This window comes from Aotus nancymaae, unplaced genomic scaffold (genome assembly GCF_030222135.1).
Source record: "Aotus nancymaae isolate 86718 unplaced genomic scaffold, 86718_ANA_hifiasm-v0.15.2.pri h1tg000079l, whole genome shotgun sequence".
In the NCBI taxonomy this organism is placed as follows: Eukaryota; Metazoa; Chordata; class Mammalia; order Primates; family Aotidae; genus Aotus; species Aotus nancymaae.
This window is the reverse complement of record NW_026988494.1, coordinates 21,499,628-21,522,523: the sequence shown is the minus strand read 5'-3', so window position 1 is coordinate 21,522,523 and position 22,896 is coordinate 21,499,628. Positions and strand designations below refer to the sequence as shown.

At 45.1% G+C, this 22,896-nt stretch overlaps 1 protein-coding gene across 2 annotated transcripts in view; it reads left to right on the top strand.

Moving 5' to 3' along the window:
- Positions 1-22,896, top strand: part of TNFRSF10B (TNF receptor superfamily member 10b) — a 32,835-nt gene that overhangs the window by 6,832 nt on the left and 3,107 nt on the right. The window contains exons 2-9 of one of the 2 annotated variants that reach the window (XM_012435301.3): positions 2,970-3,072; positions 14,879-14,992; positions 15,987-16,098; positions 17,437-17,510; positions 17,598-17,708; positions 18,270-18,301; positions 18,735-18,896; positions 21,685-21,754. In XM_012435301.3, the coding sequence (XP_012290724.1) occupies positions 2,970-3,072; positions 14,879-14,992; positions 15,987-16,098; positions 17,437-17,510; positions 17,598-17,708; positions 18,270-18,301; positions 18,735-18,896; positions 21,685-21,754 (778 nt within the window). Of the gene's footprint in view, positions 1-2,969; positions 3,073-14,878; positions 14,993-15,986; positions 16,099-17,436; positions 17,709-18,269; positions 18,302-18,734; positions 18,897-21,684; positions 21,755-22,896 lie in introns of both variants that reach the window. The other variant, XM_021665135.2, reaches the window with a different exon arrangement.

Sequence of the window (22,896 nt, the reverse complement as noted above, 5' to 3'; positions counted from 1 at the left end):
GTAACATATGTGCATACCTGAGACAACTGTAGCAGAAAGAATGAGTAGTGGAGATTAATGAATCTATATTATTTCAAGTCTGCTACATTTTATAATAATATTACCATATTAATTCTGCCATACAACTCAGTAATAAAAAGAAATGGAATATTGACGCACATGATAATATGACCAAACTTCAAATAATTATGCTGAGTGAAAGAAACCAGACAGAAAAGCATGTATACTATTTGATTCTACCTATGATATTTATAGCCAGAAATGGTTTAATTAAAAAAGAAAGATCTTAAATCAACAAGCTAAGTTTACAAATTTAGAAATTAGAAAAAGATTGAACCAAACCCAGAGTTAGCATTGTAAAGGAAATAATAATTATTAGAAGAGAAATAAATAAAACAGAGAATAGAAAAACAGAAGAGGCCGGACGTGGTGGCTCATGCCTATAATCCCAGCACTTTGCGAGGCCAAGACAGGAGGATCGTTTGAGGTCAGCAGTTTGAGACCATCCTGAATACAGCAAAACCCTGTCTCTACAAAAAATACAAAAACTAGCCTGGTGTCGGGGTGCACTCCTGTGATCCTAGTTATTTGGGAGGCTGATGTGGGATGATCACTTGAGCCCCAGGGATGTAGGTTGCAGTGAGTCAGTATCACGCCACTGCACTCTGGCCTGGGCAACAGAGTGGGATTCTGTCTCAAAGAAAGAAAGAAAAAGAAAAAAAGAAAAAAAAAAAAAACGTAGAGAAAATCAACAAAACCAACATTGATTCTTCAAAACTATTAAACTGACAGAATTCACTAATGAATTCTAATAAGCTTTTAATGAAGAGCTAATACCACTACTTCTCAAACTCTTTCAAAAACTTGAAGAGAAGGGAACCTTTCTTGACTCTTTTTGTGAGGCCAGCATTGCTCTGATACCCAAGCAGAGAAAGATACTACAAGAAAATAAAGCTACATACCAATATCTCTAATTGATGCAAAAATCTTTAACAAAATACGAACAGAGAGAATTCAACAGTACCTTAAATGGATTACACACCATGACCAAGTTGGATTTATGTCTGGAATGCAGGAATGTTTCAACAAATGAAAACTGAACGGTGTAATACATTGCATTAATAGAATGAAGGGGAAAAAGACACATGATCATTTCAATTGATACAGAGAAAGGCTTTGATAAAATTCAAAACCCATTCATGATGAAAACACTCAGCAAACTAAGAATAAAAGGAAACTTCCACAATGTCATAAAAGCTATGTAAGAAAACCCCATAGCTTGGAAGTTCTAGCCAAAGCAATTAGGCAAGAAAAAGAAATAAAAGCATCTGAACTGTAAAGGAAAAAGTAAAATAATCTGTGTTTCCAGGTGATATGATCTCACTGGTAGAAAATCCGAAAGATTGCACAAAAAATTAAACTGCCAAAAATCAAATCATATCAAATTTTTAAAATTTTGAAATTTACGGTTGTACAGTAAGAGACAGTATAGATTACAATCTGGGAGATTTCAAATCAAGTAGTAAGAGACTTGCCTTACAGCAGGTATGGGACAGTTTATAAAGGAGGATGTATTTTGACAATTTCATGATTGACTGTTAAAAATTTACATTCTTTTTAAAGACAATCAGAGCTGTTTAAGCTGATTTTTCTATAGCTGCTTGGTTTAATTTCACTGAAACTCATGACAAAGATATAAAGCTTACATTTTGTGGGGCTTTTTTATGATTACAGCTGGTGTTTCAGGAATATCAGGATGTCTTAAGTTTTGGCTACATGGTTACGTAAGATTGGCCTTGGGGTTATACAAGGTTATACCAGATTGACCTTGAGGTATATCTAAACTGTGTTTTTAAATTTTTCTTTAACGATACTAAAAATGAATTCATCAAAGAAGCAGAATACAAAATCAACAGGAAAAATCAGTTGCATTTGTATATACTACCAATCAACGATTGAAATCCAGTGTCATGAAGAATTATTCCTGTATTTTCTTCGAAGTTTTAGGGTTTTCACTTTTATGTTAGATTTTTGATTCATTTTGAGTTAATTTTTTGTATTTATGTAAGTTAAGGGTCCAAGGTCATTATTTCATGATGAGTTAATATCTAGATTTCCCAAGACCATTTTTTAAAAAGATTGTCCTCACCTCATTCAATGGTCTTGGTGCCTTTGTCAAAAATTACTTGATCATATGCAGTCATGCACCACATAACATTTCTGTCAACAACGGACTACATATATGATGGTGGCTCCATACAGTTATGTAACACACTGCACAGGTTTGTAGCCTAGGAGCAAGAGGCTATATAGGCCAGATGTGTCACAGGCTACAGCATCTAGGCTTGTGTAAGCACACTCTCTGATGTTCACACAACACAATCACCTAACGACCCTTTTCTCAGAACAGTGTTGAGCAATGCATGGCTGTATGTGCGAGTTCATTTCTGGGCTCTCTGATCTGACCATGGGTCTGTATGTTAGGCACCTTTTAAAATCAGAAGTTCCTTATTTAATGTTTGATTTTATAGCCCCATTTTTAAAAAGTTTTCTATATTATAACCCCCATTTGTAAAAACATGTATGTGTGCCTGTGTCTGTGTGAGAGAGAGAATGAGAGAGAGAATATTATACCTATGGAAAAATAGTGGAACGAAATGAGACAAAACATTAATGGATGCTATCTTTAGTTGAGAATATCACGTGTGGTTTGTGTATTCTGAAAACTTGCCTTGCCCACATTTTCTGGAATAAACATGTTTAGAAGAGTTTTTCAAGTGTATGTTACTTGGCCTTCCCTGAAATACAAAGGGACAAATAAACACAAAAGAATGTTTGAGAGCTGAGAGCTGCAAGAAAGATGAGGGTTCTGTTTAGTCTGGGTGCCTGGGGTGAAGGGAATATGAGATGGATCCTGGGAGGAGTGAGGTCTGGAAGCACTCATACCCATCCCTGCTTTGTCCCCACAGGTCTCAGCTGACTCTGTTCCAGTCACCCAACAAAACCTAGTTCCCCGGCAGAGAGCGGCCCCACAACTGAGGTTCAGCCCCACATATGGATTGTGTCCACCTGGTATGTTCAAGATGGGTCTCTGATCCTTGCCCCTCCTCCCCTTGTCTCCATGAGCTTCCAGGCTGTTTCCTTTGCACTTGCTGGTTCTTCACTCCACAGAGAAGCATTGGGTGCCTCCAGCATGAGGCCCTGTCCTCCTGGAGCCTTCCTGCTGGGCTGGTATCAAAACACACGAATGAATGAGACAGCCAAAGAGACTGATAGGAACCTTGAGGGAGACTTGAGTGGGACAGAGATGGGGCTGGTGAGGCCTCCAGGCAATGGTGACTTTGGGCTGACATCCAGAGGTGGGCAGGGCCAGAGGTGCAGAGAGCCAGAAAGAGTGCTCCTAGGAGGCTTCCAAAGAAACAGTTGCCCGGGGGCAGGGGTTGGGGAAGATGGAGCAATGGCAGGGGGCTGCTGTGGGGAGAGGCAGGTGGGGGCAGATCCCACACAGAGGAAGCTGGATTTTATTTCGTGAGTGATGGATGTCCCTGAGACGTTTTCAGCAGAGGGCCACCAGCACTGGATGTGCATCTTGAGTGCTCACTCTGAGATTGAATCGGAGCAAGACAGGAAGCAGGTGGAGGGCCTTGAGCGTGAAGCGCTCCTCTGGGATGTTCTGTGGTGCCCCGCAATGTCATCTGAGCCCCCAGAGAGGCAGCAGGAACCTTGCCTGAGGTGTGCTTGACTGTTGTGTTCGCCTTTCACTTCTTTCCCTCTTCCCCCCACCGCGTGTATGAGTTAGGAATTGATTGCTGCATGCGGGCTTCCAGAGCTGGCAAGTGTAGCAAGCAGTGGTTTTTAAAATCCGTTTACAAATTTGCATTTCTTTTTCATGACTAAGGGCCACAGGAAAGGCTTGCCTGAGGGCACACCCTCATTGCACGCATGGGCTTATCAGGAGCAGAGCATGGAGAAGGAAGAACCTAGCCTGAAACTCATCTGTAAATGCACCTACTGCTGTGGTTGGGGGTCAAGACGAGTGAGCTGGAGGGGAATAGGAAGGACTCAGGACGTATTTGGAGTGTGGATGGATGACATGTGGGGAATGAGGACGATGAGGCACCAAATTCAACTGCTCAGGGTAACTTGAGCCTCTGCAGGGACAGTGTGGCAGAGCAAGCAGTGCACATTTGGGGGCTCTAGCTCATAGGTGACGCTTGAAGCCTCTGTCTTGGGGTGTCCACCAGGAAGAAGCCGTAAATACTAAGAAGGAGGGGCAGAGCTGAGCCCATTAGGATTTGCTCTCAGAGATGATAGGCCAGGGAGACAGGACTGCAAAGGGCTGAGCAGGAGCAGTCCACAGAACTTCCATCCTAGAGGGGAGATGCCCTTCCAGCCACAGGGAGCAGCCCACAGCAAGTGTCAAGGGCTAAGACGTGGAAACTCCTCGAAATGTGCATTTCTCTTCCTGTGAATGAGGTCAGGAATCTGTTCATGACACAGATAGTGTGTACACTGGTTCTGGTAGGTTCTCCTCACTCCTACTGAGAGGTTAGCTTTTTTTTTTTCAAATCATTGAGTCACATGAATTCTTACAGATTATAGGATTTCACTCTGTTGCCCAGGCTGGAGTGCGGTGGCAGGATCATAGCTCACTGTAGCCTCAACCACTTGTGCTCAAGAGATCCTCTCACCTTGGCCTTCCAAAGTGTTGGGATTACAGGTGTGAGCCACTGTGCCACATCCAAACTTCTAATAAAAATTCCCATATAAGGCCAGGCATGGTGACGCACACCTGTAATCCCAGCACTTTGGGAGGCCAAGAGGGGTAAATCACTTGAGGCCAGGAGTTCAAGACCAGGCTGACCAACATGATGAAACCCCGTCTCTACTAAAAATACAAACGTTAGCTGGGTATAGTATGTGCCTGTAATCCCAGCTACTTGGGAGGCTGAGGCAGGAGAATCATTTGAACCCAGGTTCAAGTGGGGCTGAATCCATAAGTGGTATGTGCCTGTAATCCTAGCTACTTGGGAGGCCGAGGCAGGAGAATCACTTGAACCCAGGAGGTAGAGGTTGCAATGAGCTGCGATCGCGCCATTGCACTTCAACCCTGGGTGACAGTGAGACTACGTCTCAAAAAAAAAATTCTCATATATATTTCCAGTCATTTTGTGGTTTCCTATGTTATAATTAAGTCATTGAGCCATCTGGACTTTATTTTCTTATAAGAGGAGAGTAAGGAAGAGACTATTATTTTCCAGCCACCTTTTAGTTGCCCCAACACTATTACTAAATAATCACATTTTTACCAGCGACACGAATCACTATCATCATAATACATTACTAAGTAAGGTTTGTGTAAGTTGGGTTTTTTAGAGTGTCTTTCAATATTAATAAAGATAATTCAGAAATGTTGTGGATAGCATATAGATAGGTTATGGTATATTTTTTGCTTTTGTTTTCACTCATTCTGCCAAGCTCTGCATTTTAATTGCAGAGTTTAAACTATTTTCAGTTAACACAGTTACTGACAAGAAAGGATTTTATTCTGCTCTTCAGCTATTTGCTTTCTTTATGTCTTACATATATTTTGTTCCTCCCTTACCACTTTTTAAACAAACTTTATTTCTTGGCATGTACCATTTTGACTCACTGCTTTTCTTTTCTGCATATTTTTAAATGTATTTCCATTTTTTCTGAAATATATTGTTGTATAAGTATATATATATTTAATAAATATATATATTTAAATATATACTTATTTTAATATATCTTAAAGATATATATGCATATCTTTATCTTAAAGATATATATCTTAAAAATATATATATATATATATATATATATATATATATTTTGAGACTGAATCTGTTCTGTCACCTAGGCTGGAGTGCAATGGCACGATCTCAGCTCACTGCAGCCTATGGTTCCCAGATTCAAGCGATTTTTCTGCCTCAGCCTCCTGAGTACAGGGAGTAGCCACCACGCCTGGATAATTTTTGTATTTTTTGTAGAGACAAGGTTTTACCATGTTGGTCAGGCTGTCTCAAACTCCTGACCTCAAGTCATCCACCTGCCTCGGCCTCCCAGAGTGTTGGGATTATAGGCATGAGCCATGCACCCACCCTAAAATTTATTTTCTTACTGATTTCCTTGAAGATTACAATTACCTTCTTAAGTGTCTAAAAAGGTAGTTTTATAGTACCGACATAATTTCACTGCAGTCCAAATACTGTGCTCCTGTACAGTTCCATCTCTCCAGCTTTCCATTGTTGCTGCCGTAGATCACATCTTTGCACGTTGCGTGACCACTAACGTAGATCTTCACGTCGCGTATATGTGTGCTGCAAGGTTGACTTGTGATGGTTAATTTTGTGTGTCAACTTGGTTACCCAGATTCTTGGTCAAATATTATCCTAGTTGTTTCTGTGAAGTTTATTTATTTATTTATTTATTTATTTTGATGGGATTAACATTTAAATCAGTGGACTTTGTGTCAAGCAGATTATCCCCATAATGTTGGCAGGTCCCATCCAATCAGTTGAAAGCCTCAATAGAAAAAAGACTGACCTCCACCAAGAAAGAGGGCGTTCTGCCAGCAGGCAGCCTTCGGACCTGAGCTGTGACTCCTCTCTGTTGGCCTATCCTATACCTTTTGAATTTGCCAGCCTCCACAGTTATGTGAACCAGTTCCTCAGGATAAATCTCTATGTAGAGCAGGGGCCCCTAACCCCCAGGCCATGGACCAGTACTGGCTATGGCCTGTTAAGAACCAGAGTGTACAGCAGGAGGTGAGCTGTAGGAGAGTGAGCATTACCACCTGAGCTCCGCATGCTGTCAGATCAGCAGCAGCGTTAGACTCCCATAGGAGCGCGAACCCTGCTGTGAACTGCACATGCGAGGGATCTCGGTTGAGTGCTCCTTATGAGAATCTAATGCCTGATGATCTGGCACTGTCTCCCATCACCCCCAGATGGGACTATCTAGTTGCAGGAAAACAAGCTCAGGGCTCCCACTGATTCTACAGTATCGTGAGTTGTATAATTATTTCATTATATATTATAATGCAGTAATAATAGAAATACAGTGACAATAAATGTAATGTGCTCGAATCATCCTGAAACCACTCCCATGCCCCCAGCTCCAATCCATGGAAAAATTGTCTTTCAGGAAACCAGTCCCTGGTGTCAAAAACGTTGGAGACCTCTGCTCTAGAGAGCCCTGAGTAATACAGAATTTTTAAAGATTTGAAGTTCTTTTAAACCAAACTTAATCTCCAAGTAACAGCAATAACAAGATTATATTTCCACCTAACATAATACAGCTATCCTGTATAGAACTGAAAACGCACTAACTCTTTCTCTAGAAGAGGATGCAAAGTCCTTGAGTAGCGTTTACCCCTCTCCTTGATACCCTTGGAACATAAATACTATAAAGTGAACGGTACTTAAATACTATGATATACATTCAAATATCTTATGTCACATAACAAGGGGATAAGAAAAGGGAGAAAACACAGTTATTTGCTTAACATATATTTATACATAAACATACACACATAACACAATAAGGAAGAAATACTTATAACGATTACAATCCTTGTTTCCTTGGCTGGTCATGTCGTAGCTGGTATTTATAACAAGCTTCTTTCACTCTGCATTCTGTATTCCCTGTGCTCTCGCTAAGCACCTCACTGGTCATGGCTCTATGCCTGGTAGAGTAAACCAACCTTCATTTCTGAAGGGTCTGAGCTATTAGTGGTCTTGCCTTAATTGGGCTGTTGTGGTTTTCCATTGACTTTAATCACCGGACATGGCAACACTAAGAGATGCCCTAAGGAATCTCCTGTATTCTAGACATCCTCTTCCTTACATCCATTGTGGAATAACTGTCCAGTTTCCCCTTGGTGGTCAGAATCAATCAATCCAGCCTGCAGGGTTTGTGTAACTGGTTTTTGCCTGTTGATTCAGAGTCATGAGGAACCCAAAGTGGGCAAGTGGCAGTCTTAATTTCAAGTTAAATGGAATCACTGTTGTGTCTCCTTATGGAATCGTTCCTCCCTCTGAAACTCAGAGCTCTAGCAAAGTATAAAGTTGAGGAACCAGGCAGCAAAAATTTTGCTAACGGGTCACTAAGAGTAATGTGGAGTGGGGCCATTCCCACTTCCACCCCTAGATTCCTGGACGCGTGAATCCTAGCAATGGAAGAAACAACCCCGTGTATTGGATGATAATTCAAAGCATAGACAGTCTCCTGGAGAACCTTGTTGCAGCCCTGCAAGGTACTGCCACCCAGCTGACATTACACATGAGTCTTCAAAAGGTTATATTCCACCATCCTATCAAGCCAACAGCTTTGAGATGGTGAGGAACATGGTAAGACCAGTGAATTCCATGAGCACAGGCCCATTACAATGGGCTCTTCGTTTGCCATGAAGTGAGTCCCTCAATCAGAAGCAATGTTATGTGAATACCCTGACTGTGGATAAGGCATTCTGTGAGTCAACAGAGGATAGTTTTGACAGAAGCATTGCATGCAGGGAAGGCAAGTCTATATGCAGGATAAGCTCCTCTTCCAGTAAAAATGCTGCCCCCTCCATGATAGAAATGGTTCAGTATAAGAATCAACCTGCCACCAGGTACCTGGCAGATTGCCCCTCTGAATGGTGCTATGTCAGAGACTCAGTGTTGGCCTCTGCTGCCTATAGATTGGGCACTTCGTAGCAGCTATAGGCAGGTTGGCCTTGGTGAGGGAAATCCATGTTGTTAAGCCCATCCATAACCTCCATCCCTGCCACCATGCACACTTTGTTTATGAGCCCATTGAGTGGTGACAAGGGTGGCTGGGGAAAGAAGCTGACTGCTATCCACAAAACAGGTCATTCTCTCCACCTGATTATTAAAAATTCTTCCCTGCTGAGATCAGCTTTTGTGAAGATATTTGTGTCACATGGGGGACAAATATCTTCATGTTTTTTACCCATTCAGAGATGTCTGTCCACACACCTCTTTTCCAGACTTCCTTGTTATCATTTGCCTTCTGAGTCTCTGACCATCCAGCCAAATCATTGACCACAGCTCATGAATCCGTATATAACTGCATGTCTAGCCATTCTTCCCTCTAAGCAAAATGAACAACCAGGTGCACTGCTCAGAGTTCTGCCCCATGGGAGGATTTTTTTTTTTTTTTTTTTGAGACAGTTTCGCTCTTGTTGCCCAGGCTGGAGTGTAACGGCACAATCTCAGCTCACTGCAGCATCCGCCTTCCGGGTTCAAGCGATTCTCCTGCCTCAGCCTCCTGAGTAGCTGGGATTACAGACCTGTGCCACCATGCTCGGCTAATTTTGTATTTTTAGTAGAGGTGGGGTTTCGCCATGTTGGTCAGGCCGGTCTTGAACTCCTGACCTCAAGTGATCCACCCTCCTCAGCCTCCCAAAGTGCTGGGATTAGAGGTGTGAGCCACCGCGCCCAGGCTTTTTTTTTGAGATGGAGTCTCGCTTTGTTGCCCCGGCTGGAGTGCAGTGGCACAATCTGGGCTCACTGGAACCTCCGCCTCCCAGGTTCAAGAGATTGTCCTGCGTCAGCCTCCTGAGTAGCTGGGATTACAGGCGTGCCACCACACCGAGCTAATTTTTGTATTTTTAGTAGAGACAGGGTTTTGCCATGTCAGCCAGTCTGGTCTCAAACTCCTGACCTCAGGTGATCTGCCCACCTTGGCCTCCCAAAGTGCTGTAATTACCAGCATGAGACATTGTGCCCAGCCTAGAGGATTTCTTTTCACCACTGTCCTTCAGGGATGTCCCAGACAGTGGATGTGATGCTGTAAATGTCCACTTCTAAGTGTGACCTGTACATGGTGCAGAACCATCTCTAAACCAGGCCCAAGTGTTCTCTTCTTCTGGCAACTGACCATAGGGAATTCCGTATGAGGCCGTAAGTACAGACTGGGCAAAAGAAAGTAATGTCCCAGGAATGGGGATCATGGGCACTTGGGCCAGTGCTTCATGTAACTTTCTTGCGCCATCAGGGCCTATTTAAGCCCAATTTTGTATATATGCCAATTCCATTTGAAGACGGAAATGGAAATTTTAGGCTGCACTTGCCCAAATTTATGGCTTGGTAGGCAAGATGACACTCAGTTCAAGATGGGCAGTCAGGTCATAGAGTAATTTGCTGGCCTATGGATAACAATTCAGTCTGCACTAAGGCCTAGAAACAAGCCAAGAGCTGTTTCTCAAAAGGAGAGTAGTTACCTGCAGAAGATGGCAAGTCTTTGCTCCAAAACCTAAGGGCCTGTGCTGTGGTTGACCTAGAGGGGGCTACCAAAGGTTCAAAATAGGATTACTATCTGCCACCAATACTTCAAGCACCATTGGGTCTGCGTATGGCCCAAGTGACGGAAAAATGTCTACAGCAGCCTGGACCTGTTGCAGAGCCTTCTCTTGTTCTGAGCACCACTGAAAACTAGCACATTTTCAGGTCACTTGATAAATATGCCAGAGTAACACACCCAAATGAGGGCTATGTTGCCATGAAAATCAAAAAGAGCACACTAGGCATTGTATCATTTTCTTGGTTGTGGGGAGTGGGGGTGGCAGATACAACAATTTATCTTTTATCTTAGAATATCTTAGAATAGAAGGAATACCTCGTGCCCCATAGCATTCATCAACTAGGAATTTGTTTCACTGAGGTAGAAGGCCCTGGAAATGTTGTCAGATTTATTTCCCACCCTCTGACATGCAAATGCCTTACCAGTAAGTCTAGAGTAGTTGCTACTTGTTGCTCATGAGGTTCAATCAGCATAATGCCATCAATGTAATGGATCATCTTGTGTGACATCATGTGGAAGGGAAATGCCGTCAATATCCCTGCAGGCCAGATATGGTGGCTCGTGCCTGTAATCCCAGCACTTTGGGAGGCCAAGGTGGATTGGTCACTTGAGGCCAGTAGTTAAAGATCAGCTTGGTCAACATGGTAAAACCCCATCTCTACTAAAAATACAAAAATTTACCGGATGTGGTATGCATGGGTAATCCCACCTATTCAGGAGGCTCAGACATGGGAATCGCTAGAACCCAGGAGGTAGAGGTTGCAGCAGTGAGATGAGATTGTGCTGTACTCCTGCACTCCAGCCTGGGCAACAGAGTGAGACTCTGTCTCCAGAAAAAAAAAAAAAGAGTCCTGCAAATTAAATTATGACATAGGGCTGCAAGTTGATACATTCCCAAAATAGGATACTGATGGTATATTGCTGACCTTGCCAACTGAAAGCAAACTCCTTCTGGAAGTCTTTACCGACAGGTATGAAGAACAAAGCATTTGCCAGTTCAATACCTGTATACCAGGTACCAGGATGTAGCAATTTGCTCAAGCAATGAACCCATATCGGGTGCAGCAGTTGCAACTGGAATTACCACCTGGTTAGGCTTATGATAATCCACTGTCATTCACCAAGATCCATCTGTGTTTGGCACAGGCCAAATAGACAAGTTCAATGGGCATGTAGTGGGAATCACCACAGATGCATCCTGGATGGTGGTAATGGTCTCTGCAATCCCTCCAGGAATGTGGTATTGCTTTTTTTTTTTCGTGCTTTACAGGCAGGGTATCACTCTGTCACCCAGGCTGAAGTACAGTGGCACCATGATAGCCTACTGTAGCTTAAACTCCTGGGCTTAAGCAATCCTCCTGCCTCAGCTTCTTGAGCAGCTAAGACTACAGGCATGTACCATCGTCATACCTGGATAATTTTGTATATGTATGTACACATGGAGTCTCACTATGTTGCCCAGGCTGGTCTTAAACCCTTGGCCTCAAGCAATCCTCCTGCCTTGACCTCCCAATGTGTTGGGATTAGTGACATGAACCCCCATGCCCATCTGGTATTGCTTTTGATTTACTATATTTTTAAGTAAATGCAAGTCTGATGGCTTCCACCTGGTCTTTTCCACCTTAATAGTCTTCACTGCACATGTCCGGGGATGAAGGTGGGGATTGTGCCAGCTGCTGAGTATGTCTGTTCCAATTATACATACTAAAATGGGGAAATCAGACAGGGTGGGTGTGGGGACCCACTGGCCCCTTTCTGAGATGGATTCGAGCTTAGTTTGAATATCAACATAATTTCAGTGGTATGCAAACACTGTGCTCCTGTACTTCTCTCCATCTTTCCTCCCTCATCTTGTTGTCGTCATAGATCACATCCTTGTACATTTTGTTCCCATTGACATCAATTTGTAATTACTGTTTTCTGCATTTGCTCTTTAAATCAAATAAGTAAACAAGAGGATTTACAAACCAAAAGTACCATAATACTGTGCTATAAACTGAATTGTGTCTCCCAAAATCATATGTTGAAGCCTTGCCATCCAATGCAATAGTATTTGGAGATGGTGCCTTCAAGAAGTAATTTGGTTTAGACGAGGTCATGAGGGTGGGACCCTCATAATGGGACTAGTGCCTTTTTAAGAAAAGACACTGGACAACTCTCTCTCTCTCTCTCTATCTCTCTCTCTCTCTTTGTGTGCACAAGGAAGAGGTTACGTGAATGCACCGCAAGATGGTGGCCATCTCCAGAACTATGAGAAATAAGTGTCTATTGTTTAAGCCACTTGGCCTATGGTATTTTATTATAGCAGCCTGAGTAGCTGCATACTGGCATTTATATTTACCTATGTATTTACCTTTTCCAGTGTTCTTTATCTCTTCATATGCCTTCGAGCTATTACCTAATGTCATTTCATTTCCACCTAAAGGATTCCTTTTAGCATATCACAGGGCAGATCTACTAGTAATGTGCTCCATTACCTTTTGTTTGTCTAAGAATGTCTTAATTTCTTCTTCATTCTTGAATGATGGTATTGCTGGATATCAAATTCTTGGTTGCAGGATTTTGTGTGTTTGTGTTTTTGTTTATTGGCACTTTAAATATGTTACCCACTCCCTTCTGGCCTCTGTGGTTCCAGGTGAAAAATTAGCTGATAACCTTATAGAGATTCCCTTGTACATACTGAGTGGGCCACTTGCTGCTTTCAAGATTTTCTGTTTGTGCTGGCTTTTGTCCATTTGACTATAATGTGTCTCAGTGTAGTTCTCTTTTAACTTATCCTGCTTGGAGATAATTGAGCTTCTTGGATGTATAGACAAATGTTTTTCAAAAGTCTTGCACCTCCTTGTTAAATTTATTCCTAAATGTTTTATTCATTTTTTATGTCATTGTCAATGAAATTGTTTTCTTAATTTCCTGTTTGGATTGTTCTTTGCTACTGCAAAACTTTTCATTGAAAACTATCAAACGTTGCTGTAAGAAATTAAAGAAAACCAAAATAAACAGTAAGCTATTCCATGTTCTTTTTTTTCTTTTTTTCTTTCTTTCTTTTTTTTTTTGAGACAGAGTTTTGCTCTTGTTACCCAGGCTGGAGTGCAATGGCACGATCTCAGCTCACCGCAACCTCCGTCTCATGGGTTCAGGCAATTCTCCTGCCTCAGCCTCCTGAGTAGCTGGGATTACAGGCACGTGCCACCGTGCCCAGCTAATTTTCTATATTTTTAGTAGAGACGGGGTTTCACCATGTTGACCAGGATGGTCTCAATCTCTTGACCTCGTGATCCACCTGCCTCGGCCTTCCAAAGTGCTGGGATTACAGGCGTGAGCCACCGCGCCCGGCTGCTATTCCATGTTCATAGATCAAAATAGTGTTACATTACCAAGGCAATATACAGATTCAATGCAATCCCTATTAAAACTCCAGTGGTGTTATTTTAAAAATGGAAGAACTTATATTCAAAGTCATATGGAATTAAAAAGGACCCACTGACCAAAAATAATCTTGTAAAAGAAAAGCAAAGTTGGGGGAACACACACTTTCCAATTTTGAAGCACATCTTCATTCCAGGGCAGCTTTAGTGCCCCTTTTGGATCACTCTTTGACTCTATAGAGATAGGACCCTGTTTCTTCCCATTTTCTTCCCATGGCTGATGATGTGAGCTTTAATTTTGAAGGGTTTCCCCACTGTTGTATGACTTCTGTTCCTGGTTGTATCTTCCACTGGCAGGGAGCTCATTCAGAACAGCTATGTGGACATTCTTCTGTGCATTTCCAAGGTCTAAGATGGTACTGTCCAATATAATAGTCCCTAGGCCCATGTGATTGCTAATCACTTGAAATATGCTACTGCAAATTGAGATGTGCCATCAGTTGAAATATACACAGGATTTGAAGACATACTATGAAAACATGCTGTAAAATATCTCAATGTTTTACGTGGATTACATATTTAAGTGATATTATCTGGGGTATATTAAATTAAAATGCATTATTAAAATTAATTTCACCGCTTCTCACTTTTTTTTTAATGTGGTCAGTGTGAATGTAAATTTCATATGTGGGCTGGGCACAGTGGCTCACACCTGTATTCCCAGCACCTTGGGAGTCCAAGGAGAATGAATCACTTGAGCCCAGGAGTTCAAGACCAGCCTAGGCAACATGGTGAAACCTCATCTCTACAAAAAAAAAGTACACAAAAAATTAACCCAGCATGGTGATGTGCACCTGTATTCCCAGCTACTCATGGTGGGGGGAGGTGGGGGGCCTGGGAGGTTGAGGCTGTAGTGAGCTGAGATCACACCACTGCACTCTAGCCTGGGCTATCGCACGATACCCTGTCTGAATAAATAAATAAATGAGTGGCTTATATTTATTTTGTCAGTGCTGGTCTAAGGTGTGTAAATGCAGAATTAATGAACTGACCAAGCTAGGTAGAGATTTCCCTGTTTGGATTCTACTCATGCCTGAAAGAGAAGTCCCCCAGCCACCACTGCCAGCTACTGGGAATCCTGTGATATTTCATTCACCAGCTTTTCTCTTTCCTCCCAGGATACCATATCTCAGAAGATGGTAGAGATTGTATCTCCTGCCAAAATGGACAGGACTATACCACTCACTGGAATCACCTCCTTTTCTGCTTTCGCTGTACAAAGTGTGATTCAGGTATAGAACATATGGACCCCATGCCTAAAGGTGGAATGCAGGGTGATGACATAAAAGTTGTAACCTAAAATGGGATCAAGGAGACCTAGATTCTGGCCCACCTTGGTCTTCATCATACCTTGTTCCATGATTTTGTCTTGGAGTCTTTTAATAAATAAAACAGGCCAGGCACAGTGACTCATGCCTGTAATCTCAACAGTTTGGGAGGCATTGCTTGAGCCCAGGAGTTCGAAACCATCCTGGGCAACATGAGAAACCACGTCTCTACTAAAATATAAACTAGCCAGGCATGGTGGCACTTGCCCTTAGTCTCAGCTACTCAGGAAGCTGAGGCAAGAGGTTAGTTTCAGTTCAGGAGGTTGAGGTTGTGGGAGCTGAGACTGTGCCACTGCATTCCAGCCTAAGCGACACAGCAAAACCCTGTCTCAGTAATAAAACAGAAATTATTTGTATAATGTATGCTACGTGGTAAGGAAATCTTTTAAACTATCAGCTGCAAGGGGGTGGGACATCATTACAACACAGAGAAGGCCTGGCTGAGTGGAAAAGTCTGGGTGTCATTGGTGGCACGGGTCTGCTCCAGGGCCAGGCTCTCTCCCTCGGGCTCAGTGTTCCTGGCAGGTTCTCAGACCCCTTCCTGCTCCCCAGCAAGGCTGGGCTTTGGGGAAATCACCCAAGGGCTCCTCTCCTTGCAGAGTCTGTCAGGCAATGCCCCTGCGCCTCCCTTGCTACTGACCATGCGATCTAAATGATGCTTTCCTCTAATCTGATGTAATCAGTAATGAATCGTGGTCCTTTTGTATGACTCCAAGTGTTGGTGACAGCTGAAGGGTGGGTGTCCCGTATGAACCCCAAGTGTGCTGGTGCAGAAACCGGCCCTGAGAACTCCTTGGCGAACTGAACTGAACTGAATGGGAGGGTCTTGGGGTGGGGTGGAAGGGTAGAGGGACACATCAGGAAAACACATTCCCAAAACGTTATGCTCTGTCGTTAGGTAAAGTGGAGATAAGATCCTGTACCACGGTCACAGACACAGTGTGTCAGTGCAAAGAAGGCACCTTTCAGGAAGAAGATTCCCCTGAGATATGCCGGAAGTGCAGCACAGGGTGAGACGGCAGCCAGGGGGCTCCCTGCAGCTCCATGGAACCCCAAGAAGACTCAAATCTCCTCGTACCCCCGTCTCTCCCTGGCCCCATGGAGCCTCCACCCCCATGGGGCATCCTTGAGTCTGTGGCTGCCCCTCCTGGTCCCTCTGCCTGTCCCCACCCCTGCCCCCTGCAGCAGCCCTTTCCCACCCTCCCCAGCATGAGTCCCCTTGGCTAGGCTGAGTTGCTCACTGCCCACAGAAGGCCACGACTTAGGGCCCATGATACTTTTAGGGGCTCATGAAATTATTTCATTTCTTTTTCTTTTTCTTTTTGTTTTTTTGGCGAGATGGAGTCTTGCTCTGTCACCCAGGCTGGAGTGCAGTGGTGCGATCTCGGCTAATTGCAATCTTTGCCTCCCGGGTTCAAGTGATTCTCCTGCCTGGGCCTCCGAGTAGCTGGGATTAACAGGCATGCGCCACCACACCCAGCTAATTTTTGTATTTTTAGTAGAGACGGGGTTTCACTATGTTAGTCAGGCTGGTCTCGAATTCCTGACCTCGTGATCCACCCGCCTCAGCCTCTCAAAGTGCTGGGATTACAGGCATGAGTCACCGCACCCAGCATGATTTAATTTCTTTTGAAATGAGAAGAATGAGTAGAATCCTGCCAGGCTTATATTCATCTTTATACCAATTCAGTACTAAAATGTAATTTTTAATATTTTTTATGCAGGCAGGGACCCATAAAGACAAAAGTGCCTGCAGCCCCCGAAAGTCACAATCAGGCCATGGGTGGAGCTCCCTTAAGTTCCCATGAAGAGTTGAGCCCACCCAGCCGGCCTCACCCCGGCCCCTGATCCCTCAATAAGACCTGTCTTTTCCCTATTTGGGTTTTAGGAGCCAAGAGTAATTTGCTGCTGTTCTCTGGCCCCCTAGTATTTGCCGTGACTGGGAGGAATGGGCAGACAGGTGGGGGCAAGAGCTCATCTTTGTGGTTGGCTGGAGGATGAGGCTCTGCTTGTGACCACATGGGCATGCGATCTTCCCCTGGAGTGCGGCTCCTCCTAACGCAGGCCTCCCCTGCAGCCCAGGAAAGCTCAGTGTGTGCCCAGCACAGAAGGCTCCTGGAGCTGCAGCTCTGACCCCAGAGCAGGGAGGCCGAGGGGCTGAAGTGCGTATGCTCAGACCCTTCCCCAGCCTCAACCAGGGAGCATGGAAGGGCCATGCAGACATGAGGAGCCCGTCCTTCCCCTCACGCCTTCTCAGGGACATTGGGCAGGGAGGGTAGCTCCTCTTTCATCCCACCTGGCCAGCTTTCCTTTAAGAGTCCCCCCTCTTCCTCCCTGTTTGTATCCAGGTGCCCCAGTGGAATGGTCCCGCTCAGTAATTGTATGCCCTGGAGTGACATCAAGTGTGTCCACAAAAAATCAGGTACAAAGCTCAATGGGGGCACCCCAGCTGCAGAGGAGACAGTGACCTCTAGCATGGGGATTCCTGCCTCTCCCTATTCCCTCTCAGGCATCATCATAGGGATTATAGTTGCAGTCGTATTCCTGGTTGTAGCTGCATTTATTTGGAAGACTTCACTGTGGAAGAAAATCCTTCCTTACCTGAAAGGCATCGGCTCAGGTAGGTGCTGGCTGAGGGCGGGGTTCTGGGCCCTCTCTGCCCTGCCTCCTCCCGCTCTGTTCCCACAGACAGAAACGCCCACTCCTGCCCCAAATCCAAGTGTCTCTGGCCTGGCTGTTCCTCCTTGTGATTGCCCCATCCCCACGTCCCATGCACCCCCCAGGACCCTGGTCTCATCAGTCCTTCTCCCAGGGCCGGGGGTCCCCTCATCTCCCAGCCGGGTCCAGGAGGGCAAGGCCAGTTCCTCCCATCTTCAGGCCCAGCCAGGCAGGGGGCAGTAGGCTCTTCAACTGGGTGACAAGAGATGTGGTTGGAGGATTTATTCAACCTTAGTCATAGCAGAACCAGAGACTTTCCATGTGTTTATTTTTACTCTAATTCCCCTTCTCATCCCCCTTCCTCAGGGTGTCTCTGAGTTGCAAAGTCCCATTCCTGTCCCCAGGCTCGGGGTTCCTGTCCAGGGTCCAGCCCCTAGCCTGCCCCTACACGCCCACTGCCCTCTGGGAGGGAGGTGCTGCATGGGCCCTGCCCCACCTGTTAAGGAGACTCCTTCTCTTCCAGGTCGTGGCCGGAACCTTGAGCCTGTGGACAGAGTGAGTTGGTTTCTTCAGGAGCTGGGGGCTCAGAGGCTCGGGAACTGTTTCCTGGGACAACAGAACCTGGGTGGGCAGGTCCCTCTTGTCGTCATGGCTGTCCTGACTCTCCGAAGTGGTCTGGAGGCTCTGGGCTGACTGTGGGGGACACATGGCTGTTTTGAGCACCACACAGGCTGGTGAGCCCTGCTGCAGCCTAGGTGACACCGTCACCCCACAGCCTGCACCCTGGAGATGGGGTGTCTGCCTGAGCACAGCATCAGGGGCCTGACCTCAGCAGTGGGTCCTGGATGTGTTGAGTCTGGGCTGCCTGGGGTGACCTCATTGAGAGGGGGTGGGGATAGCAGGTTCAGTAGCATTCTGGGGACCCTGCAGTGCGCCCTGGGTGTGAACTTCTGAGTCAGCTCTTTGCCTTCCCAATGTCTTTTTCCAGAGCTCACATGCCCGAGGAGGGCCTGGGACTGAGGACAATATCCGCAACGAATTCGTGAGTATCTTGCAGCCCATCCAGGACCCTGAGCAGGAAGTGGAAGTCCAGGAGCCAGCGGTGGCAGGTGACAACGTGTTGCCCCCAGGGGAGCCAGAGCATCTGCTGGTGAGTGGGGAACAGGCCATTCTGTTTCCTGGCCTGCTGCTCGCCTGGGATTTTGTAGACAGTGGGAGAAGGCAGTACCTTAGCTCTCCTGGCCCAGGAGAAATGGAGCCTGAAGGAGACACGGGACTGCAGGGGATGGAGCAGCCACACTGACGTGGTGACTGTGCCACTCTGCAGGACATCTGCTTCTTAGTTCCTCTGCTGTCATTGCTGTGTCCTCAGAGCCTAGAGATCTACAGGCACAGAGTGGAGGTCACAGGGTTTGTTGATGACTGAATAAGGCTGCACGGTCTCCACCGTGTGCTCCTAACAGAACTCAGGGAGCCCTTGCTTGAAACAGCAGAAGTTTTGAATTTACTCTGAAATTGTTATTATGTTGAACATATTTCAAAGTTGGTAGGGTAGCTCCCAAAAAGTAGGATTCTGAGTTGATGCTCAGGGCTTTTGTATCGGACACACACACACAACCAGTTCATTTCAATCCATCAATTTTGATATGATACTGAGTAGGTGGGAAATCTGTACATAGATTTAATTTTTCATTGCACAGAAGCGCTGAAAGTCCTTCCCTCCAACATAAGATGAGATTATCCAGTTTCTTGCAGTATTTTATTTTTAATGATTTAATTTTTAGCATACAGCAACGTAATCTAAACAGAAATGAATTTTTTGATTCAATATAAGCTGAGGAACTCCCTGGATTATTCTGAGTCTGTTTTCTTCTTCCAAGCCCATTTAACGATCAATTCTTTCTTTTCCCCCTGCCTTTGCCCTTTTGCCACCTCCTTTGCTACATGTCAGATGTTTACTTTTTTTTTTCGCTTCCTCTTCGTTCTTTTTTTTAACTAGATCTTGTCCTTGAAAATGTCAAAAGTTGATGTGGGCCGTGATCTCTTCCATCTAGACTGTTTCTGCTTCTTCCTTGCATCTATACCACTTTCTTTTTAAATAAAGAGAAGAGAATTTTAAAGAAATCAAATGAACAATGCCAATAATTCATCCATGCTTATTAATCACTTCGAACATTTTTTTTTTTGAGACAGGATCTTGCTCTATTGCCCAGGCTGGAGTGCAGTGGCACGATCTTGGCTCCTTGCAACCCCTGCCTCCTGGGCTCAAGTCATCCTTCCATCTCAGCCTCCAAAGTAGCTGGGACTATAGGCATGTGCCACTGTGCCCAGCTAAATTTTGTACTTTTTGTACAGACAGGGTTTGGCCATGTTGCTTAGGCTGGTCTTGAACTCCTGAGCTCATCCAGTCCACCCCCCGTGGCCTCCCAAAATGCTGGGATTACAGGCACAAGCCACCATGCCTGGCCTGATCATTTTTTAAAAGCAGGTCACCCATAGCTACACATCCACCAGAGTATGAAAACACTTGATCATCTCCAGAGCCTCCTCTTTCCCCAGCCAGTGGATAATTTCTTGCTAAACTCTTTATGCATATACCATCTTTGTACCTGCATATGTATAAATGCAGTATTGACATGAAAAGGATTATATCATGCACAATGCTAAACAAAACTGTTTTAATATCTTGGACAGCAAATATGTTTTCAAAGTCATTTTTACACATCTTAAAATGTAGAATTAGATAAAATTTAGAATTATAAGATTTTCTCTGCACTGCCCCCCACCCCCAAATAATCACTGGACTTTAAAAAATGTTAATTTAAATTAATAAATGGCTCTAGGAGTGATTGAGATCCTTTCAACATTCAGTTTTATTATCAAAGAAGATAGTATTTCAAGTCAAGTGTTTTATTATGACAATCAAGATTTGGGGGTTTATTTTAGATAAATTATTCTTATTCCTCATCAAAGCTGTTTCTCTGCATTTTGGGTCTTCTTGTAAGTCCATTTTCTATTTTATGATGTCTGCTGATACTTTTCTTTCTTTTCTGAGACAGGTCTCACTCTGTCACCCAGGCTGGAGTACAGTGGTACAGTCATGGCTCACTGCAGCCTTGACCTCCTAAGCCCAAGTGATCCTCCTGCTTCAGCCTCCTGAGTAGCTGGGACCACGGTTTTGTGCCACTACACCCAGCTAATTTTTGTTTTTCATTTTAGAGTCAGGATCTTGCTATATTGCCCAGGCTGGTCTCAAACTCTTGGGCTCAAGCAATCCTTCCACCTCAGCCTCCCAGAGTGCTGGGATTACAGGTGTGAGCCACCATGCCTGGCCTCTGCTATGTGTTTTAACATTCATCAGGGCTGGGTGTGGTGGCTCATGCCTGTAATCCCAGCTCTTTGGTAGGCTAAAGCGGGTGGATCACCTGAGGTCAGGAGTTCGAGACTAGCCTGGCCGACGTGGTGAAACCCCGTCTCTACTAAAAAATACAAAAATAAAATACAAAAATTAGCTGGGCTTGGTGGCTCATGCCTGTAATCCCAGCTACTTGGGAGGCTGAGGCAGGAGAATCTCTTGAACCCAGAGGTGGAAGTTGCAGTGAGCCAACATCGCACTACTGCACTCCAGCCTGAGAGACAGAGTGAGACTCTGTCCTAAAAAAAAAAAAAATTCATCAGGACATACTCATTTTTAAGTATTACAATTTAAACATTGGGGTTTTAAAAATATACACTCCTGTCTAAAATATTGACTGTTGTGTTGGCCTCCTTCCAAGAGTCTTGCCCCTTTGTTCCCTGTCTTGTTGCCAGAACTTTCAGAACAGTGTTCTTTCCGGAAGTAAAGTGCTGCAGGTGTCAGGGCTGGCTGGTGGTCGGGGTCAGTACTGGACTGCAGGACTCCTGGTTCTGACCACAGCCTTCCCCACTGTGTGTCACAGGAACCGGCAGAAGCTGAAGGGTCTCGGAGGAGGCTGCTGGTTCCAGCAAATGGCGCTGACCCCACTGAGAGTAAGTGTTTTGCTCCTGGAGATGCAGCAGCAATGGAGGGAATAGGGACAGTGTCCTAATTGCTGTCCCCATAGCTGAGAGGGCTCTTCCAGAGTATTCCATGCTGGAAGCAGTGGTTCCTGTGCCATAGACCATCTGGACCCTAAATTGTCTTCTCCCATCTCTTCTCCCCACTCTACCTCATCCTCTCTGCACCCTATCAGTGACCCTAATGACTCTGTCCATCCCCTCATTCAGCTCCTCTCTCTTCCCTTGTTGTTCAGGGCCTGATGCAGCCTACCTGCCCCCACGCCCCCGCCCCAAGGACCTCCTGAGGGGCTGCTCTGTCCTGCACACCACCACTAACCCCAGTGGGCTAAGGAGCTCTTGACATGTGCCTAAGCCCAATTTGCAGAGCTGTTGTGTAAAGTACATATGAATTCCAAAGATGTCATGCAAAAAAAAAAGAGTGGGAAGTAATTCACTCATAATTTTTGTATATTGACTGTATATTAAATTATATTTTATATATATTCAGTACCATACATTAAAATGAATGTCACTTGTTTCTGATGTTCTTTAAACGAGGCTCTTAGAAAACATGGCCTCGTATTCCTGGCCCTATCTATCTCTAAGGATGGCGGCCTGCTTCATGTTCTACACACGTCTCATTTAATCTCTCGTGGTCCCGAGATCTGGGCCAGGTGCTTTGTCTCCAGGTTCAGTTCTTGCTCAGGGTCTGCTTGCCCCCACCTAGCTCTGCCCTAGCCTCAGGGAATGAGGCTGAGCTGGGTATAAACAGAGGTCCCCTGCCCCAGGCCCTGCGCTTTCCACAAATGCAGAAGTGGCTGCCCTGGGACCTGCTCCCATGACAAGTGCAGCCCAGGCAGCCTCCCTCCTCTGAGCTCCCGCCGCAGCCATGCTCTCTCCCTCCCTCGGGCTCTCACCCACTTTGCTTTCTGCCTCCGTGGTGTCCATCCATCCTCCCCGGGTGGGTTCTCAGCCCTGTGTAAGAGCAGATTCTCTGGTGACCTTGACTCCCCGAAGCACCTTGGGTGTGGGAAGGCCAGGCAGTGTGGGCGGGCTCTCTGTGGATGGGAAGTACGTGGGCACTAGAGCGACAGGGGGCTCTCCAGGTACCCCGCCTTGGTTCTGGGCCTGAT